General features: G+C 36.0%; 1 protein-coding gene across 5 annotated transcripts in view; it reads left to right on the forward strand.

Annotated features, from left to right (window-relative positions):
- Positions 1 to 18,818, forward strand: part of RXFP1 (relaxin family peptide receptor 1) — a 47,256-nt gene that overhangs the window by 19,172 nt on the left and 9,266 nt on the right. For 4 of the 5 annotated variants that reach the window (XM_040064651.1, XM_040064652.2, XM_040064653.2 and 1 more), the window contains 10 exons: positions 9,537 to 9,641; positions 10,441 to 10,546; positions 11,838 to 11,909; positions 13,477 to 13,548; positions 14,597 to 14,668; positions 15,515 to 15,586; positions 16,338 to 16,412; positions 16,692 to 16,763; positions 17,691 to 17,762; positions 18,512 to 18,583. In XM_040064651.1, coding sequence (XP_039920585.1) covers positions 9,537 to 9,641; positions 10,441 to 10,546; positions 11,838 to 11,909; positions 13,477 to 13,548; positions 14,597 to 14,668; positions 15,515 to 15,586; positions 16,338 to 16,412; positions 16,692 to 16,763; positions 17,691 to 17,762; positions 18,512 to 18,583 — 790 coding nt within the window. The remainder of the gene's footprint in view (positions 1 to 9,536; positions 9,642 to 10,440; positions 10,547 to 11,837; positions 11,910 to 13,476; positions 13,549 to 14,596; positions 14,669 to 15,514; positions 15,587 to 16,337; positions 16,413 to 16,691; positions 16,764 to 17,690; positions 17,763 to 18,511; positions 18,584 to 18,818) is intronic. The other variant, XM_058420679.1, reaches the window with a different exon arrangement.

Genomic DNA, 18,818 nt, shown 5'->3' on the forward strand with positions numbered 1-18,818 from the left:
TTCAGTCCTGCTTCCTCTTTCACTTCCACCATCCTCTCCACATCCAAACAATATACATAAAACTAAGGTCCAGAGTAGTGAAGATCTCAAATTAGGATCATAGGTAGAGTTGGGAACAGACTCAGACTACTGTTAGTGCTTAACCTCAGGGTATGGATATCCTGCTTGCCAGCTCAGCTTCAGCATTTCTTCCCCTTCTGGAAATGAGTGAATTATAGCTGTTATTTCATAGTAGAGTGAAGCCACTCATCTTTGAAAACTCATGCATTTGCAACCTAGTTTGCTCTCCAAAATCAATAAAATACTGTGTGTGATACCCTGATGGGGAAGAGCCTGAGGCAGTGTAGCAAACTGCAATAAGAGGAGGCAGCTGGTAATTTATCACACCCGCAGTGATGGGAGGTTCTGCTTGAACTATGGCTGGATAACCTTAAATGTGCATGGAAAATGCAATCTTACCTTTTGAACTCAAAAACTTAGTCCCCCAAGTAGAAGTGAGTATCTCTGCAAATCTGTCGTGAAAATAATTTTTTAAATAAAAATAATTCAAAGTTTTGTAATTTTTCATAGCACTTAATGGTTTTGAGGAATTTCCTTTTTTAGACTTGAGAGAGCAGTAAATTTTTCTCTGCTATTCTATTCCATGTTCATCTTTGCTGAAGCGCTGAGTTCTTAATTAGGCTGAGGCCACTGTGAAGCAATTTAACTTCTCTCATGTTTCAGCTGGAGTTATTTTCGTATCTATTTGCAAAATTCAAAAGGTGTAGGGAAACAAGATATAGCCATTACAGCATCCTTCTGTGCCCAAGCTTGTTTAAAGATAAGTTGGCAATGCAGAGCAAGTTTGATACTCTTTAGTCCTACTAAGTTTGATTTCAAATATAACGGCTTCAACCTGATTTTCCAGGGAAGAGCTTTTCCCATTTATTTACAGCTATAAGATTTGATTCCGTAGCTACTTGGCTTTTATAGATGGGAGGTTAGAACTTCTGTTTATTTCATTGCTTTTTAAACCTGAGCAAGGATAAATAGGCATAATCACAAATTCTGCTCGCATAATGCCGTGGCAGCGTTGACATGGAAATTATTCCTAAAATAAGTAACAAGTGTTTCTCACATCGAAGATGTTGCTGCTGCAATATGACTGTCAATGCAGTCTAAACAATCTCTAGGCAAACTCTTTGATGTCCAGTGGCATACTGAACGTGCCAGGTATGTATTCCCAAGTACAAATTCATGGAAAGACTTTTGAGATCTCTGCCTTCACAGTGATTTTTAATGATAAAAAAATCCCAAACTAACAATAGCTAAAAACAACAGTTGATTAATGCAAAACAAAAACAACAGAACAACAATATTTATGATGCAGATTTGCACTGAGCCTACACGTGTCTTCTCATTACAAAGTGTTTCTCTAGATGAACAAATCTTGATACGTAAAATATTGGGAAAAAATATGAAAAGTTAATCATAACATAAATGCATTTGGAAGTAGACAGCTAACACTGTCAGTAATGATGCATGGTTATTTCAGTTTTCAAAATATCTAGAGTAGCTTTAGACACACATAAAATATCCTTTCAAATGCTCCTCATTAAATATTTAAATTTTAGATCTTACACTTTTTTTTTTTTTTTTTTTTTTTTTTTTTTCAATTCTCTGATATGCCTTTTACTTAGAGAGCTGAATGAACAAGTTTTTGTCCTAGATAAGGGTCAGCCTTCCCTGACTAAAATTATTCTACTACTGCATGCAGTGATAAAAGCACAATGTTCTCAGTCGAACAACTTCTGTGTAATTATCTCTGCTGGATACAACACTGGGTCAGTTGCTGTTTTGTAGTCATAACATACTAATTAAAAAGTGCTGCAGAAATTCCTAATGCAAGTAAATTTTGAACCACTGAGGGACTAAATAGATTTTTTTACCTATCTGATTTTCTAAGACCTCTGTGGCAGTATTGTTCCTCATATTCTATACATTCTGCTGGGTCATCAGCACAATTTGGTCATCAGAACTGTAAATTAGCTGTGCTGTTAATATGATGCCAGTTTTTGGGGAGAAGCCTCCCAGTAAATGCAGTGAAGCTTGCATCTAGTTTCTTGTTTCAAAACCACCCGTCAGTTGTCAAATTTAGATTGGGAAAAATATAGAAACATAATCAGACCTCAAAAGGTACTGGGCTTTTTTCTGGACTTTACATCCCACCTGGCCAATTTGAAAACATATTTTATGAGTCTGGAAGACTGAGATTAATCCCTGTTGCTCTGTCACCAATATAACCAATGCTGTGTGTCAGCATCCTGTAGCTACAGGTTCTGAAAATCCCTTGTAGGTAGAGGTGCACTCATTTCTTTATAAATAATCATGCTTTCAGATTTAAAAGTTTTTCTTAACTTCCATTAGGGTTTACTAGCACACAAACATGCAGCTAAAAATCTATACAGTTATTGGATTTACTATGTTCTGTTCTAATTTAAAATGCAAACTATGACTGATGTGATATCTTCAGTCACACCACCTGGCTTACAAAGCAAAGCCAAGCCCAGTGAGAACTGACCTGGACTGACTCCACTAAAATCAAAGGAGAGACTCCCACTGTCTTCAGAGAGCAAAGAATCATAATTTACCTAAGTTAGGCAACTAATAAAAAGCTCATATGTTTCAAAAACCCACTGTTTGTTACTCATGTACCAGCCTTCCTCAATAGATCTGGAAAAGGCTGGAGGCACTGTGCTATTGGAGGGGTTCTTTCACTTTAGATGAAGAAACCTAGGTTGTGCAACCTGTCACAGAAACATCAGGTATAATATACAGTATCTTCCCATGCAGTCTGAGATTTCATAAATAAATGCCTCAGTCCTTTTTATCTCAAACATAATTGGTCGAGGAGGCACAGTTTATTCTTCATTTAAAATTAGTATTACTGTCACATCACACTACTGAATAGCTCCTCTGCTCCATCTCAGAACTTGTTAATATAGGCTCTTCATTTATTACTAGTAAATTTCTAGAGGAAGTGTTTATGAGCAAGTAACGCAGGTATAAGTCCTACTTAGAATAAAAAAGTATTTTAACATAAGAATTGTAAAAAATGCAAGCACCAGAATTCTTATTAATTTCAAAACAGAAGTCACACACATTGGCCCTAATCCCTTGCACCTCTGCAAACCAGACTCTTTTGCCATAAATGGGACATTAAAAACCAGTAACTACTGTTACACCTTTGACTACACTTTAGATACAAGCAATAATAAAAGGGAGAATGGAAGAAAAAATGTGCTAGTGTTTAATTCTATCTTTTTTTGTATCTTTAATTATTTAGAGCGGTTAATGGAACAAAGTAGCCTGAGCTATTTTGAGAGCACAAGTTTCCTCAGTGTTTAAAAATTTGGCTTCTGGACAATTTTTCTGATCGTTCTGCAAAACTGTTTTTTGGCAGCTAGGCAATGGTTGCAGTGTGTCTGCATTTGTTTTTTAATCACGGTGTCATAGCCACATTTTTCCAGTCTAGTGAAGCAGGAACAGGCATGCAGATTTAATTTGTTTCTGACTCCAGAGGAGCTTTTTGCTGGCTAAATGTATTTACTATTGTGTTTCTCTCAGTCCTAAGAGTTCTCTGAACAAAGACAGTTCTCCGCTCCCCAGTTGTAAATTCACTCATAGACATTGGTCACGCACAGAGGTTTCCAAAAGAACTGGGGCAGGGAGTGGCTGTTTGAAGTCTTGCACCTATTTGCCTCTAAAAACACAGACCTCATCTGTTCCCCTGTGCCACACAATCACCAGGTGACTGGCTTGCCTTGCTAAATAAGTTACAACAGACCAGCTCTTTTTTTAAAAAGGGCCAATAAAAATTCAACAGGATAAACATAGAAACAATCTGTATAATGTAACGCTGGTTTTGTATGTGTTTCTTTGACGGTCTATAATTGCACACAGAATTATTGCAGTTCTGTAGGTTCATTAAATCATCTTCTAGATTTCCACAGCAGAGATCTAAATTTCTGTGAGGTATTTCAAAACATCTATGCAAAAGATGTATGTTTTAATGTTATAAGATTGCTCATAAGGGATGAGAAATTGCAATTTTGTCTCAGCACATTGCAGACGACTTTGATGGTTTTTATATTTAAAATTAATACTAGTAATGAATAATCTCATAATTGGTCTTATGTTTTCCTGGCATGACAGTTTTCCCATCATAGTTAAAATACAAGATTTGAATGTATAAGGTGCTATTCAGTTTTGAGCCCTAGAGAGTAAATTCTGTTTGTGAAGCATAAAGTAAATATTTGACATTCGATAGTATACTCAAAATATATCAAATACGTGGGAAATTACAGAATTTTCAAGCTTCACATGGGAAGTTTTTATATATGGCTAAATTTCATTGTCATTGCCATCCCTCCACAGTATATGGCACTGAAATTCCATGAGCACATGGAATAGCTTTGCTGAAGTTTTGAGGATTTTTAATCGATTTTGCTACTGCAATTTTTAAAAATTGTTGGTAACTAAGAGGAACTTGCATTTCACTGTACTTATGACTCTACTGGTCTCCACTGTAGTGGCTTACTGCCAAAGGAACTTTCAAGCAACTAAAGGTTCTATAGGTGTATCCATGCTATTAGGGTATTTTAATTTTAAAAATTGAATATAATTAAAGAAAAACAGAATATAAAATCAGAATAATTCATATAAATTAAAAGCATTGTTATAGAACTAGAAAACTCTATGCATATGTTTCCAAGGAATAAAGATGAAACATTGAGAAGATGTGTATCTTTAGGAAATTTGAACATGACTGTTTTCTTAAGGTTGCACTAAGTAATTAAGTTGCCTTAAAATCATAAAAAACCTTGTGTAAGTATGTAATCTAGTTCATCTAGAGGACTTTAAACCTTATGCAAAATGTTTCCTGTCTGGTTAACTATGATTGCATTTTCATATATAAGCAGACAACTACAAGTGATTTCAATTAATCAGCAGGTACAGAACACAGTATATGTGCATTGAGATGCAGATAGGTATGGGGTAACTTACCTTTGAATTGACTGATAAGATATCCAGCTCTAAGTCTGTAATTTTTTCTGCTTGGATATTCAAACTGAGACAATGAAATCCCATCCCAACTTCGCCCTCCCTCCAGGCACCACAGCCCTCGATTTTTTAAAATCTCCATGTGGAGTAAGTTATGAAGCTGTATCAGGATACCTCAATACTGTGGAAAAGGACAATTTTATTCCTTAATCTGTAAATATTTTTAAAGGAAATTCTTCTTGTCTGGAGGACACGGGTTTTCCTTATACCAAAAGACGCTTTTGTGAAAAGTCATTCCTTGCAGCAAGCGAAATCTTATTCAAACGACTGACAAAAAGAAACATGTCCCTGGGTTATGACCAACAGAAAAGGCAAAATCAAAGGGTGACACAGTTTCTCTTTAGAGTGTTTATGCATTTAGCTGATAGCATTTCTCTATATAATACCCATGAAAACATGACTGAGAGAAGGGGGAAGTCCTAGAGATAGCATCCTCATCATTAACTCCATACTAAGAGATATGTCTTTAACTGACAGTAGATTATACTTTCTTGTGATGCCACTGTCGCTGGATCTGTCACTGAAACGATTACTCAGATCTGTAGTTTGTCAGGATTAACATGCTCTTTCTCATTCCCATCAGAAGTGGTAATTGGAAACTTTCAGCAAGAAAGAGCATATTAATCTGTAGTCAGTTAAATCCAGTTTGCCACTACTTATTTCACTTATCCCATGTAGAAGAAAATTTAATGATGTCTTGTTTTCTCAGATATCTTTTTTTTTTTTTTAACAGAACCACAGCCAACATAATCTATTTTAGAACAGGCTCAGGGTAAAAGTAATTTCTCATCTGAGTTGTACACCCTCAAATGATAGATTTAGGATTTCAAGACCAGTACTATTACCAGTAATTTCTTAAAGTGTTTGGAGAACCTTGCCTCAGAAGAGGTAAACAGGTCACAAACCTTCATATAAACTCTAAATGACAAAAAAAGTGATTTACAGTTCTGCCATTGAATGTTTCGCCGAATGGTCATGCTACATATATTTGCACAATACATTCCTTCAGGATTTGACAAAACAATTAGGATAAAATAGAGACTGTCCCATGCTTGGACACAAAGTTTGGCCCAAAGCACATCTTTCTGGAGGTCAAAAGATGTTTAATAACTTATTTTATTATGTTCAGATACGCATTTTATTTCTAATAGAAATCACGCCATGAGAAAAGCCCATTATTTAAAATGAACTTACTAGAAACACCAAACAGCCGGAATGTTTCCAGTACAAAATAATCCATCTTCTCTGTGAATTTTTCCCCTTCTGTTTTATGGCCACCCAAAAATACACAGCTGCCTCTAGACTTCCTCAAAAATGCTGAGGCACCTCCTCTTCACAGCAAACTGCTTCATCATTCCTGTTAGTGTAGGAGGCACTTCTCATCCTTTTTCTCTGTAGATGTGAAATGCATTGATGGTCACCTCTTGTACATGCTTTGTCACATGAAAAAATATTTTTAAAGTACGAAAACATGGAATAAAATCTCATATATCAACTCAGCGTCAGAACAAGAGGGTTAGTATTTATGGCTCTTAACTGTATGTTCAGAATCTGCAAACAAGTGGTTAGTTGTCCAAAACTTTCTGTGAACATAATTATGAGTTAGGAAATCCAAGAGTATTTTCATACCATATTCCGGACTGCAAAGCGTTCATTTGGTGCAATTTATATTTCAAGAATAATCTCATTTTTAAAGCATCTTTCCAAGTTTCTGTTTAAAAATCTTACCTTCTCTGTTTATGTTGAATCTCACATATTGCTGAGTCCAGTCATACAAATGAAAGTCAATGGATGTCCTACACTTAGATATTCAGGAATAGTGATAGAGTGTCGGGGGCTTACCCCGGCATTCAGGTGGTTTTAGAGTCTTTTCTGGCCTCTGCACAGCTCTGTGCCAAACCGAAGGAAGAGATGGAGTCTTCAGGTTTAGATTTTTCAAGGTTGCATACTTCGTTTATTGTTTCTTATCTTACCATTTTCTCAGTGTCCAACAAGATGTTTGCCGTGGCTTGGACATCTGGCGACTCCCCGACTCTTCCCGAACTGGGCTGTCCTTATCTTTTATACTAATTGCTACGTATTCTTTATTTATTATTTCTTACCAATGCCTATTACTAATACTAAACAGGTCATCTCTACCTTGACCCAATCCCCATTAAACTTTGTGCCAACGTCACTGCTGAAATGGAGTGAGGGAACAAGGATGAAGAAGAAGGAGACAACGCCCCAAATTCTCCATCTTGCCCCCATTCACTTCAATGCTAGAAATATAAATTTACTGTTTTTTCACCCCGTGATATACTAAACTACAGTCTTTCACAGTCTTGTGGCCTGCAATGCTTCCTGCAGTGCAGGTAGTTTTTCCCATGGACTGAGATCAAAGCCAGTGTTTCTCTGAGCTCTGGGCTGGGGTCCCAGACCCCCCTGCCTAGGTTTCTGACCCTCCAGGGCAACCAAAGGAATGCCCTGGACTCCAACAATAGAGAAAATCTCATTATGGTCCATCTACGGGGCAGTAGGCTTTTGAAGCACTTGCCACTCGACAAAGGATCTGTTCTCATCACTTCATCAATTTCAGATTCCATGCTGCAGGCAGCCTTAAAACTGAGCTTCTTTTGAGCATTTAAAGCAGGCTGGTTTGCCAATACCTTTCTTTTTGTCCAAAATGCATTAGGCTGCTTCTGAATATTAGCTTAATGATCTAGAATGGCAAAACTGCTAATGGATCAGAGCATGCAAGGTGCTCTTGATGAAGTTAGTAAAATGTTCTTAAAAATGTTCTTAAATGTCTTATCAGGTCTGTCTTTTCTCTCACTGGAGCAGTTCCTGAGGACAGGCTTTGTTTGTTTGCTTTGAATCTTTCATCTTTTCAATTTATGTATAACAAACAAATAACTAGATGAAGGATAGTTTGCCTGAAGTTACTTGATCTTTCATCAAATCATGAATCAGTACATATAACACATCTTTTCAGCTTAGATAGCAAAGAGGCAGGCATCTCTCAAAAACAGCTTTATCTGCAGGCAGGTGTCAGATGCTTTCAAGGTTGTTTCCCTGCCTGTCTGAGAAAACAACAACTGAGATGTAATGTGACATGAAAAATGAGAAGCCATTTCAGAATGGGAAGAGTCGCAAAGGAGTAAATATTTTTTATTTCTCCCTGCCTCTATATTTAAGCCTATATATATAGTAATCATGCTTAGTTAAATATAAAGATTTATAGAGAAATGTCCATGAGGAATTGTATTAAAGTATAACTAAACTATTAACCTGTGAAATTGCTGGGGTAAAAACTATTGCCAGTACATCATAAAGGTTAATCTGAGACTGTAATTACTAGCAAAGCAGAGCCATCCTGAGAGTTCTCATAGAAATGTTATTTTGCAGTAGGTGTCCTTAAAGTGTGCTGCTTTCAATTGCCACAGATGCTTTGGCTCCCTGGCTAGTGGGTGCCATCCCAAGGAGCATTTCTGCTACTGCTACATGCTCATTAAAAGAGGTGCTTTAAAAGCTGAAGAGAAAACAGACTGAAATCAAGAAAACTAAAGTCAGGCTCAAAATAATAAAACTAAAATCCAATCACAGCTTTTAAAGGCAAGTTCCCATTCCCTTGCCAGCCTGTTTGGAAAGTAGCAACCTGATCAGTCAATTTACAGGTCTCAGATATACAATAGATTTCCAAGAAACAAATAACTAACCGATCTGTAGTTATTTCTAGCACCACTATATCTTGAAATTTCCATTCTTTGGAAGGAATTAAAAGGTTTGCTCTTAAATTTTGCTCTTATAGCCATGAACTACTCAGTTCCAGTACATCTCTGCACAGTCGTCAAACAGGTAATATGGAATCATGCTGTGTTTAAGACACCTATTAAGCTTAACATGAACACTCTGACTCGAATATGTTACATCAAGTCCCTTCTTCTCTAGAAAAGCAGTGTTCCTTTGGCCTTCATCTAGATTTTCAGGAAAGAAATTATAGGCTGTGATAGTGCAAGGCATCCTTCTGTACAAACTAGTCAAGAATCATAGTAATCATTTCAGCTTTCCTGGACAAAGTGGCAAACCTGCATGCTTAAGGAAGTATGAAAATATGGTTCCCTCTCATTTTTTAGGCTCCTAAAAAAATAAAATTTTCTGAGGTCACAACTATACTTTTTCAGTGTGACTGCCACAGCAAATGTTGTTATTGATGGTATAATAAGCTGTTACTTCTATGCAGCTCATCTTGTTTGTGGATATGTATGACTAAGCAGCTGTATAAAGATAAGATTGACTAATGATGTATGAAATGCTCTGGAATAAAAAACCTGTATTAATAATTAGACAAAAATTGATGCAAGTAAATTAAGTGAAGATATTTCTACCTTCCACTTCTATTTTAATGTCTTCTATTTATGGTCTGTTTATGTTGTATGGGTTTTTTTTATTAGAGGACAACAATGGATGGTCTCTGCAATTTGATAAACATTACACGAAGGACAAATACAATAAACTGAAATCTCTGTATGCATTTCAGACAAAGACACCTGAGTGCTGTAAGTAATTATAGATATTATTTGAATGATTAATAATGATGATTCCTAGAAAGAAATACAGAGCAAATATATGCTTAGCAGGAAATTTAGTGCTGTTTCATTTATAGCAAAACAGAACTAACATCTCAAATGAACAAATGCTAATATGAAGCTAATTTCAGTTCCATTAAGGATGATTCATTTTGTGCGAGAGAAGTGTCAAACATATTTTAATTAGCATATGCCAATTAGGAGGGCGATATAAATGTTTATTTAAATGTGCTGATACTGCTAGAGAGACCATGGAACTGGCATATATTTCAGAGTGAAATGAAGGCAGCATTGCTCCCAGTTCCCTTCTTTGTACATCAAATGCAATTTGCAAACCCCTTCCACTTGTTCAGGTCTTTGTACAGATTTTTTGATTCTGCTGTCTAGTATGATGAGCAAAGACTTCCGGACCCATTTTTGACCCATTTTCACCCATAAAATTGTGCTCCTTCTAGTAATGAGTGCTGAATAATCTGCTAAAGAACTGTTGCAAAAATCCCATGCCAGCTTTCTGTATATCATGCTTAAGGTTCAATAGATTTTACAAGCTCTTTCACAGAGGTAAATTTTTTGTGTCCCTTTATATTTATTGTTAGAGTCCTCCCAGGCCTAAATCAATCCTGTAAAAACAAGTGTCGTAATTACGTTTGAAGAGCCTGCTATGTCTGTCTTTGTGCTCCTTGTTCTTTTATACCATATTTCTTTTCTCCACATCCCATCACAACACATATCCCACCATTGCCCCAACCGTGTTCTTGTCCTCCTGCAGTGGCTGGGGATGTGCCAGCAGAGTGTACCTGCCAAGGCCTGGAGGTCTTCTGTGATGCTGCCAAATTACGTGCTGTCCCATCAGTCTCTCCAAACATAACCACAATGTAAGTAGAGAAGTAACCTTGTGTCCTGCTCTGTTCAGGTTTGACTGCCAATCCTACAACTTTTTCACAACTACAGCCTTATAAGTATGATCAGCTGATGCTTGGGAAGCACTGTGTCTCTCTGTTGACAAGTACTTTAATATTTTGAGTACAGATTTTCCTTACAGAAAAGTGGAAAAAAGAAACTAAGAAACAAAAAAAAAACCCTGTGAACTGATCATTTCATGTTTGTAATAGTGACTTGAGCAACAAACGGTTTCAGGATATCTAAGGAGATCTACAAAAGAAATGCCTCTTTTTTAAGATACAATGCTTAGAACCTGTTTCTTATTCTTTGATCCTGCCAATATTCCTAGTCTGTTTCTGTCTATAAAGTCAATAACCTTGAACTCAGTGGAACTCCCTGCTGGAGCAAATCTATTTAGTTCTCATTCGATGTCTCTGAATACACTGTTATTTAAAAGGATTTAATGTGGGCTGAGTCATCATGCAGATGTGTATATGTAAGCTAAACTTATTTTTAAGAGACCAGAATATGGTTGATGTGCATTTGATACGCACATTGCTGTTTGAGGGGCAGTTTTAGGTGTGGTGAGCAGGGAGCAGCATCCCTTCTCCTTACCTTGAGGATCACCCCCATAGATCCAGGTCATGGATCTTTCCTTTTGGTACCAGTCTATGTTCACATGTGGCTGAAGTTCTCCTTGTTGGGTCCACATTCAAATACTGCAACACTTCATAGTAAAAACTGATGTGGAATGTCAAACATCTATTTTAACTGGCTTCTGGCTCAGGGTCAAAAAAGAGTTCAAAAATATTGACCACATTCTAGCTGGAGAAAGAGCCGTGAGTTGGCTCAGCTGGCTTTCAGCCTAAATTCTCTTCTGAGCAAACCATGTCCTGAAGGAATTTTTTCTTGACAGGACACTTGAGTGTCCCCAGTGAAGATGGGACATAGGGACACATGAACTGGGAAATACGATCTTGCGTCAATATGCAATTGACGTTTGAAATAAATCTGTTGTTTATATTCAAATCTTTTGAATTCTTAGATTTAACTATTATTTTGTCCGTTTTTCCGGGGGACATGGATTTTTCTTATTATAATGTATATAACGTATTTTGCTTGCTGTTTAAATAGACACAAGCGTACAGAAAAACAGAAGCAGCATTTTCAGATGGTTTCATGTTGCTTTTGTTATTTAGCAGTGTGAGAACTGCCCTAATTAAATAACAAAAGCACTGTAGGAAGCTGAGACAGTAGTTTTACTGTATGCATTCATTCCTACAGGTCTCTTCAGAGGAATCTGCTAAGGAAACTTTCTGCTGATGTTTTCCAGAAATACCAGGATCTTAAAAATCTGTAAGGGAGTGCTATAACATAAAATACCTGTTTAGTGACTTGAATATTCATCCTTTCCTTAGCCCGTATGTACACACACAGAGCTTAACATTTAAGTAACGAAAGTCTGGTTTGTCTCACCCTTTGGTACCTCAGGTGTACCCTGTTTGGCTCAAGTACCTTGATCTGACATTTGTCTTTTTGCAAAACCACTGTAACTGCATAATTAATGGTTAATGTTTATAGATTGGTTTATACCAGAAAAATACGAAATTTTAATTTTGTCTGAAGGATATTACATTTATAATAAACAGTAGTGTGTCAAAATTAATTAAAGTAAGTTAATTGATTTATTCTGGAGAAAAAAGTTTGGAAACTTAAACTTCCTATTATCATGGGAAGCTCATTCCCATGGCACATGGTTTTGCTCCTAATTATATCTGGTACTGAGTTGATCATGCCCAACAAGTCAAATTATTATGCCAATGCAATACTGTGTTATGTTTTCCAGTGTGTAACATACATGCTGTTCAAAAATCATAGCCTTTAACAAGTTTTCTTTATATAGAAGTAGTGAAATAAAAATTAAATGCGTCCTGGAGTAGGACTTCTATGTAACCAGTTCAAAGTTCTTGCAGGGGAACTGTGCTACACTGCAGCACCATCTTGTGTTCTGAAAGTTAAGTCCCATTACATCACTTAAATTCCTGAAAGATAAGTTTTCACTAAAAGAAATAAATCCATACCTGTCTGTAGAAAACATTTGTTTCTAATATCAACTTCACACCCTTCTGATAGATAATTTTACATTTTCCAAAAGGTCTGGAGCAGTGTTTGACAGAAACCCATTCTGTAAAAGCCAGTGTCCTATTTCTTACTGCTTTCTAGCAGGAATGCATCTAGATGCTTCATTAGCTGGAATTTGATTTAAAGGACTTACGTTTAAATATTATTCAGAGAAAAATGTTATAATGCCTTAAAATTATTTGAAAAATACTTAGTATTTGCAGCTGATACTTTTCAACTCATTACTTCATTAAAGTAGATAAAGAAATCCAGAATTTAAAAACTAAGATCTTTAGTTTACCGAAGATTAATAAGATTTGCTGTATATTTTAAATATATTATCTTACAAATGCAATATTTTGAGAATTCTCTGGTACCACAAAAAAAAAAAAAAATCAGAAACTATTTTAATTTTACATTTTCTGTGCAAAATTTTGTTTGTAGCGGAGATCTGGGTGAACACAGAGATCAGGTCACACAGGGGAGCACTGCAAGGTTAGGAGTTAATCAAGGAGGTTGCAAACAACCACTTCACTGTTCATCTCTGGCAAAGCAAGCATCCATTGGAATGATTTTTGTAATTTTGATCTTTGTGTGATTTTCTTTCAAAACAACCTTGCAATCTTTGCAGCTATAGCTGTGAAATGGTTATTGTCAAAATCAAGATGTAACAAATATAACAGCTTCTTTTAAAGTATCAAATGTGCATTCAGTTCAGCTGATAGATTTTAATTGGTTTGTTATGTTTGCTTTAACTTTGTTTGATTGGAGTATAATTTTTGGGGGGTTTGTATCTTGTTAGGTATCTTCAGAATAATAAAATCAGAGCCATATCTGAACGTGCTTTCAAAGGTTTATACAACTTGACAAAACTGTAAGTATTGCTTTTAGAATACTGAAGTAAAAAGCAGCAGACAGCTCTGACAGTCTCTCTCAATCTCTACTTGATTCCGTATTAGGAACTTACAAACTCTGAGACTTTAATTCGATGGTTGAACTGAGAAAGCAAAGGCAGATTAAGAGGGCTCTGTGCAAGTTTATCTGGCAGGACAGCACTTTGAAAAGACAAGCTGGCTCCATACTTCAGTCCTAGTCCCCAAATCCTCAGAATGGAAGGAGGCACTACGGTAGTTTTCCTGCAGAAAGTCAAAGAGAATGAAGAAGGAGTAAAATGAAAGCAAGAGCTTGTGATGGATGAAAATTCTTTAACACGGTTTTTCGGTTTGCAAATACAATTCCAAGTAGCCAGTATAGGTGACGAAAGGAAAACGTTTTTCTTTATTTCGCAGCAACTTTTTGAAAGGTGTTTCTAACTTTTAAGGTAAATTCTCAGTGAAAGATACAACATATAAATTGCACTGTTTGCTTCAGAACTTTTACTGCAATGTTTTCAGAAGGAAAGTTTTACAAAACTGTACCTCTTATTCTTTCCATCACACAAGTGTGGCTGATTATCTGTTATTACAGCTGCTGTTATTATCTTCCCAGACCATTTATAGTACCCCTCCCCATTCTTTTTCAGCCTTTCTTTTTCCATTATTCTGGTATCTGCATTTATGACTAATATCGTTAACAAGCACTGAATGGGATCCTGGAAAGTTTCATGGAACAAATCACTCCACAGAAGGAAACTGGAAAGGGTCTAAAATATGACACAGTGAAAATATTTATCTGGCTATGCTTTCTTATAGATAAGACAAAGTGCTGTATATAATTGCTCTTAAAATTCTCACAACAGAGAATCCTGCCTTGCTCTCAAACAATGGCATGAAAATTACCATAGTCAAAAAAAGGAAGAAATTATTTTAAAAATACGAGTATTCTGGTAAATTATCAAGGAAAACTAATCTTAAAACTCATCTTCATGTGTCTGCTGCTAAATAATCATTCCAGTAATTCATCTTTGATTGGTCTTGTTTTAGATACCTGAGCAACAACAAGATAACAAATTTGGAGCCTTTTGTCTTTGCAGACCTCCACAGACTTGAATGGCTGTATGTTGTTTTCTTACTTGCATATTTATTTACTTAATAAATAATTAATTTAAATATAAATAGATATAAATATTTTGTTTGCTTTCATTTTTGTGCACAGCATTGCACTAGCTAATAACTAAGGAACTCCTGTTAGAGTGGTAAAAAATGCAATTGGCTTTGGTGATAGCAGAAAATAGTTCTTGAGCCTCAGTGGCTTCAATGAGTGATGACTCATAACAACAGTAAACAAGGTTTATTAGCAATTGCTTGTTACAAATGAATATATTAAATAACCCAGGTACTATAAAACAGTAGACAGACATTTTTTTGGGCCGGTCTTTTCCTGTAAATAGTGCTTTAAATGTCCAGACAACACTACTGTCATAACCTGAAATATTTTTACTTATTACTGCTTATTACTTATTACTGCTTATTACTGCTTTTCAGAGAGATTTTGACTAAGTTATTAAAAATAAGCAAATAATATGTCTTACATTCTTCTGCATGTTTGGGACTGCTGGATTGTCACATAATACTATTAGGCTATGCTACTTTGTTTTTACAGAGAATCCATCCAAAGTGTCTTGATCAAAGGATTTAAAAGCCTCAAAGGAAAACACTTTTTCTAAGTTGAAAGAAATGATTTTCTCTAAGTTACCTTTTTTAAAAAAATTATTTTTTCTGAAAGGAAAATAATCCAATTAATATATTCACCTGTCAAGGAATAGTGTGTCAAATTTTTTAAGTAGTTTTTGACTGGAGTTTTTAGGAAATTCACTACAAATCTTGTTACCTTTTATTATCTCTTCAATTTAAGACTGAAGTCAGTTATCAATCTGATACATATTTTGCTGCAACTTATAGGATAATTGAAAACAACAGAATAAATCGGATCTATCCATTAACATTCTATGGACTCAAATCCCTTATTCTTCTGTAAGTATAAAACAAGACTTAAAAATTTTAAAAGAACAGAATAGGAAGGGCTTATGCATATAGAAACCTTTTTACATCGACTGTGCTTGCTCCCCCCAGAGTGCTGGCAGTACACCTGCAGCTTTCCCTTGCCCCGGACGAAATGCGCTGGAGTAGGAGGATTTTGGCAGCAGTGGACACACGGTGTCTGGAAAAGTAGAGGGAGAAGGGTGGGGAAAATGATAAAAGGTGTCACTGAGAGGGCAGGGTCCAGGCAGCTGCAGCACTGGGTTCCAGGTGTCCTCCAGAGCCATGGTACGACAGGAGAGGGCCCACAATCCCTGCCCTGGTGGCAGCCCGCCCCCCTCCCCAAGACCCTGTCTGTGATCTGCCGCTGCCCTCTCCAGCCCCAAAGATGAGGGACCCTCTTCCCCTGCATCCCAGAGGGAAACCTCCCTCCACATCCCACTTCCTCCATCATCCATAGAAGTTACATGTTCTGACTGATTGGTAGGTTTGTATTGGATTGCTACGTTTCATATTGATAGCAGTGAAGTGAACATCTTTCCTTTACCTGGTCGTTAACAAGCTAAGGATAAAATACCGCTGCACAGAATGCCGCAGGGGAAATATGTGGAAGAAAATAATACTACTTTAAAAATTATTCAAGATTGGAATGGTTTTTTTTTCAGAAGTACATAAGAGACATTAATTTTTTTCTATACTGTATGTGCAAATATAACCAGCTGTACTCTTTCTCCTCTTTTTTTAGAGAGATGATGAATAATTCTCTCGCTCGTTTGCCTGATAAACCTCTGTGCCAATATATGCCAAGATTAAACTGGCTGTAAGTCCACCTTATTTCACCAGAAAAATAGTATTTTGTTGTCTTTGTATGGCACTTCCACGTCAATTTTTCTCACGGGGATCTGGATCATGAAGAGTGCCTGCTGGGTCACTGCAGGGCTGATGGCCTGAACTCATCAGTTAAGTGTGCAGAAGTATTACATGCCTGCCTCCCATTCTCCTCTGTCTAGTCAAGTTCTAGTAGTATTTTTCCTCAATTACCTTCGAAAAAGTGCCTGAGTTTATTTTCAATGATTGATGGGGTTCTTTTATATCTCAGAGACCTTGAAGGCAACCATATCCATCATGTGAAAAATGCCACTTTCATGTCCTGCAGCACTCTAACTGTACTGTAAGTAATTGGATATGCTAGCTAGCCAGAGTGAGATGTGCTTATTCTGAACAGTCAAGTGATTCATTACAGCCAATATAAAAGTTTCCTGAGTATTATGGTTATTTATCTCTTGAGGATATTAAATTAAAATGTTTGGTTTGAAATGAGCACCACAGAGAATATCCACTGTTTATATTTTACAGCAAAGATCAGCATTGAAATATGTAACAAGACTTCACTGAAGAGACTTTGGCTGATACTATAATTTAGAAATTTTCATTATAACCTTTTTATTGGAGTCAAAGATCTCATAATGAGAACCAGCAAACATACAAAATACTTAGCATGTTGCATATTTTGATTGGCTGGTGAGTTGGCTGGCTCATTAATTTTAGAATTTTCTCCAAAGATTCTTCAGTTATGAAGTTACCATCCTCAGAAAATCCCTTTTACTTTTTGGTAGATCAGTAGGCTCCATGGTGAGTGTCACTTTCAATTTTTAACTCTTCTGCAGTACCCATGTTCTTGGCTTTCTCGTAATTTTTAAAATCCAGGTAGTTCATTTAAGGAATAAGCTCAGTGGAGATGAAATAAGGGTGAATGAAAAGTTGCATAACCGTGTCCCTGTGTCTGAGACATTATTAGGTGACAAGCCCCAGCCCTCCTCCTGCCCTCAGTCAACTTACATTAGCCTGCCATGGGTGAATTTGTGTGTATACATATACATATTTACAGAAGTACATGCATGTTTGGGATGTATAGGCAAAAAAAGTTATTTATCAAATGATGAAATGGTAAACTTCTAGATGCAGTTAACTTGTTAACTGAATTGGGCAAATATTTGAAGATGCAGAGAACAGAGAACTTTTAAAGTTTATAAAACCTTATCTCCAAAATCAAATAAACACCAAGAAGAAGCAACGTAACTTTGTTTTATTCTTTCAGGGTGATGAGACAAAATAAAATCAGCTCCCTTAATGAAAACAGCTTTTCTTCTCTCCAGATGTTAGATGAATTGTGAGTAGATTTCTTCTCTTATTTGTACAAGACACAGTTTTGTGATTTATATTAGAAATATCATTCATCATAAATTCTATTTCATATAACATGCTATGGAAATGACATCCCTCCTTAGGATATTTTTTAGAATATATATTGAACAGGAAAGAAATAATCAATAAAAATACATCATCTGTATCAATCATATTGGACCTTTTCTCACATTGTGTTCCCTGAATATTAATTCCTGAATATTAGCTCCTAATATTAATTATTCTTGTATGACTACAATCCAGGTGCATGTGTGCCTTTGGTGTCTTTTAGACCAGTTTGACAGTTTTGGCTGGACTGAGACCTTTTTTCCCCTGCTATTAGGATTTCTGCACAGTGAGAATAAGGTGAAAGGTAGAGATAAGTAACCAAAGTAAAGACGTGCTGTTTAGCCCATGTGCCATCATGTAACAATATATTTAATTAATTTGTAAGCTTCTACAAGCCAAAATAATGGTACTTTACTTTCTTTTTGATGGAAATAAACTAACAATAAATTATGTATCTAGTGCTATGTCTGAACTAATGAGACAAAGCAAGAAGTGATAGATCTAGCTTCCCACCTTGTTTTAACATCATCCTTTTATAGTCCAGATTTCTGATAACCTATAAATATTGTAATTAGTAAACAAAATTTTGTATATTGAAACTGCAAAACTCTTCAGTAAAATTACTGTGTATATTAAGAACTTACTGTAACCTGTGTGTTTCTGCAGAGATTTGGCCAGCAACAGGATTGAATCACTTCCTCCATATATATTTAAGGAACTAAAGGAGCTTTCACAACTGTAAGGATTCTTGTTTATTATTATACATAACTGTACATTCCTGATTTGATATGATATTTTCAGTCATACATGTTAGGAAAAATAACACATTTGTTTAGGTGCATCATTTAAATTCTGCCTAAAAAACACACCCAAAGCAATTCTATATAGCATTTTGTCCAGAATAATTTTGTAAAAGATGTGCATTTTCATTTCCCAAAAGACAGTATGTTCAAATTCTACCTTTTTCTAGGTC

Source organism: Hirundo rustica, chromosome 5, assembly GCF_015227805.2.
Source record: "Hirundo rustica isolate bHirRus1 chromosome 5, bHirRus1.pri.v3, whole genome shotgun sequence".
NCBI lineage: Eukaryota > Metazoa > Chordata > Aves > Passeriformes > Hirundinidae > Hirundo > Hirundo rustica.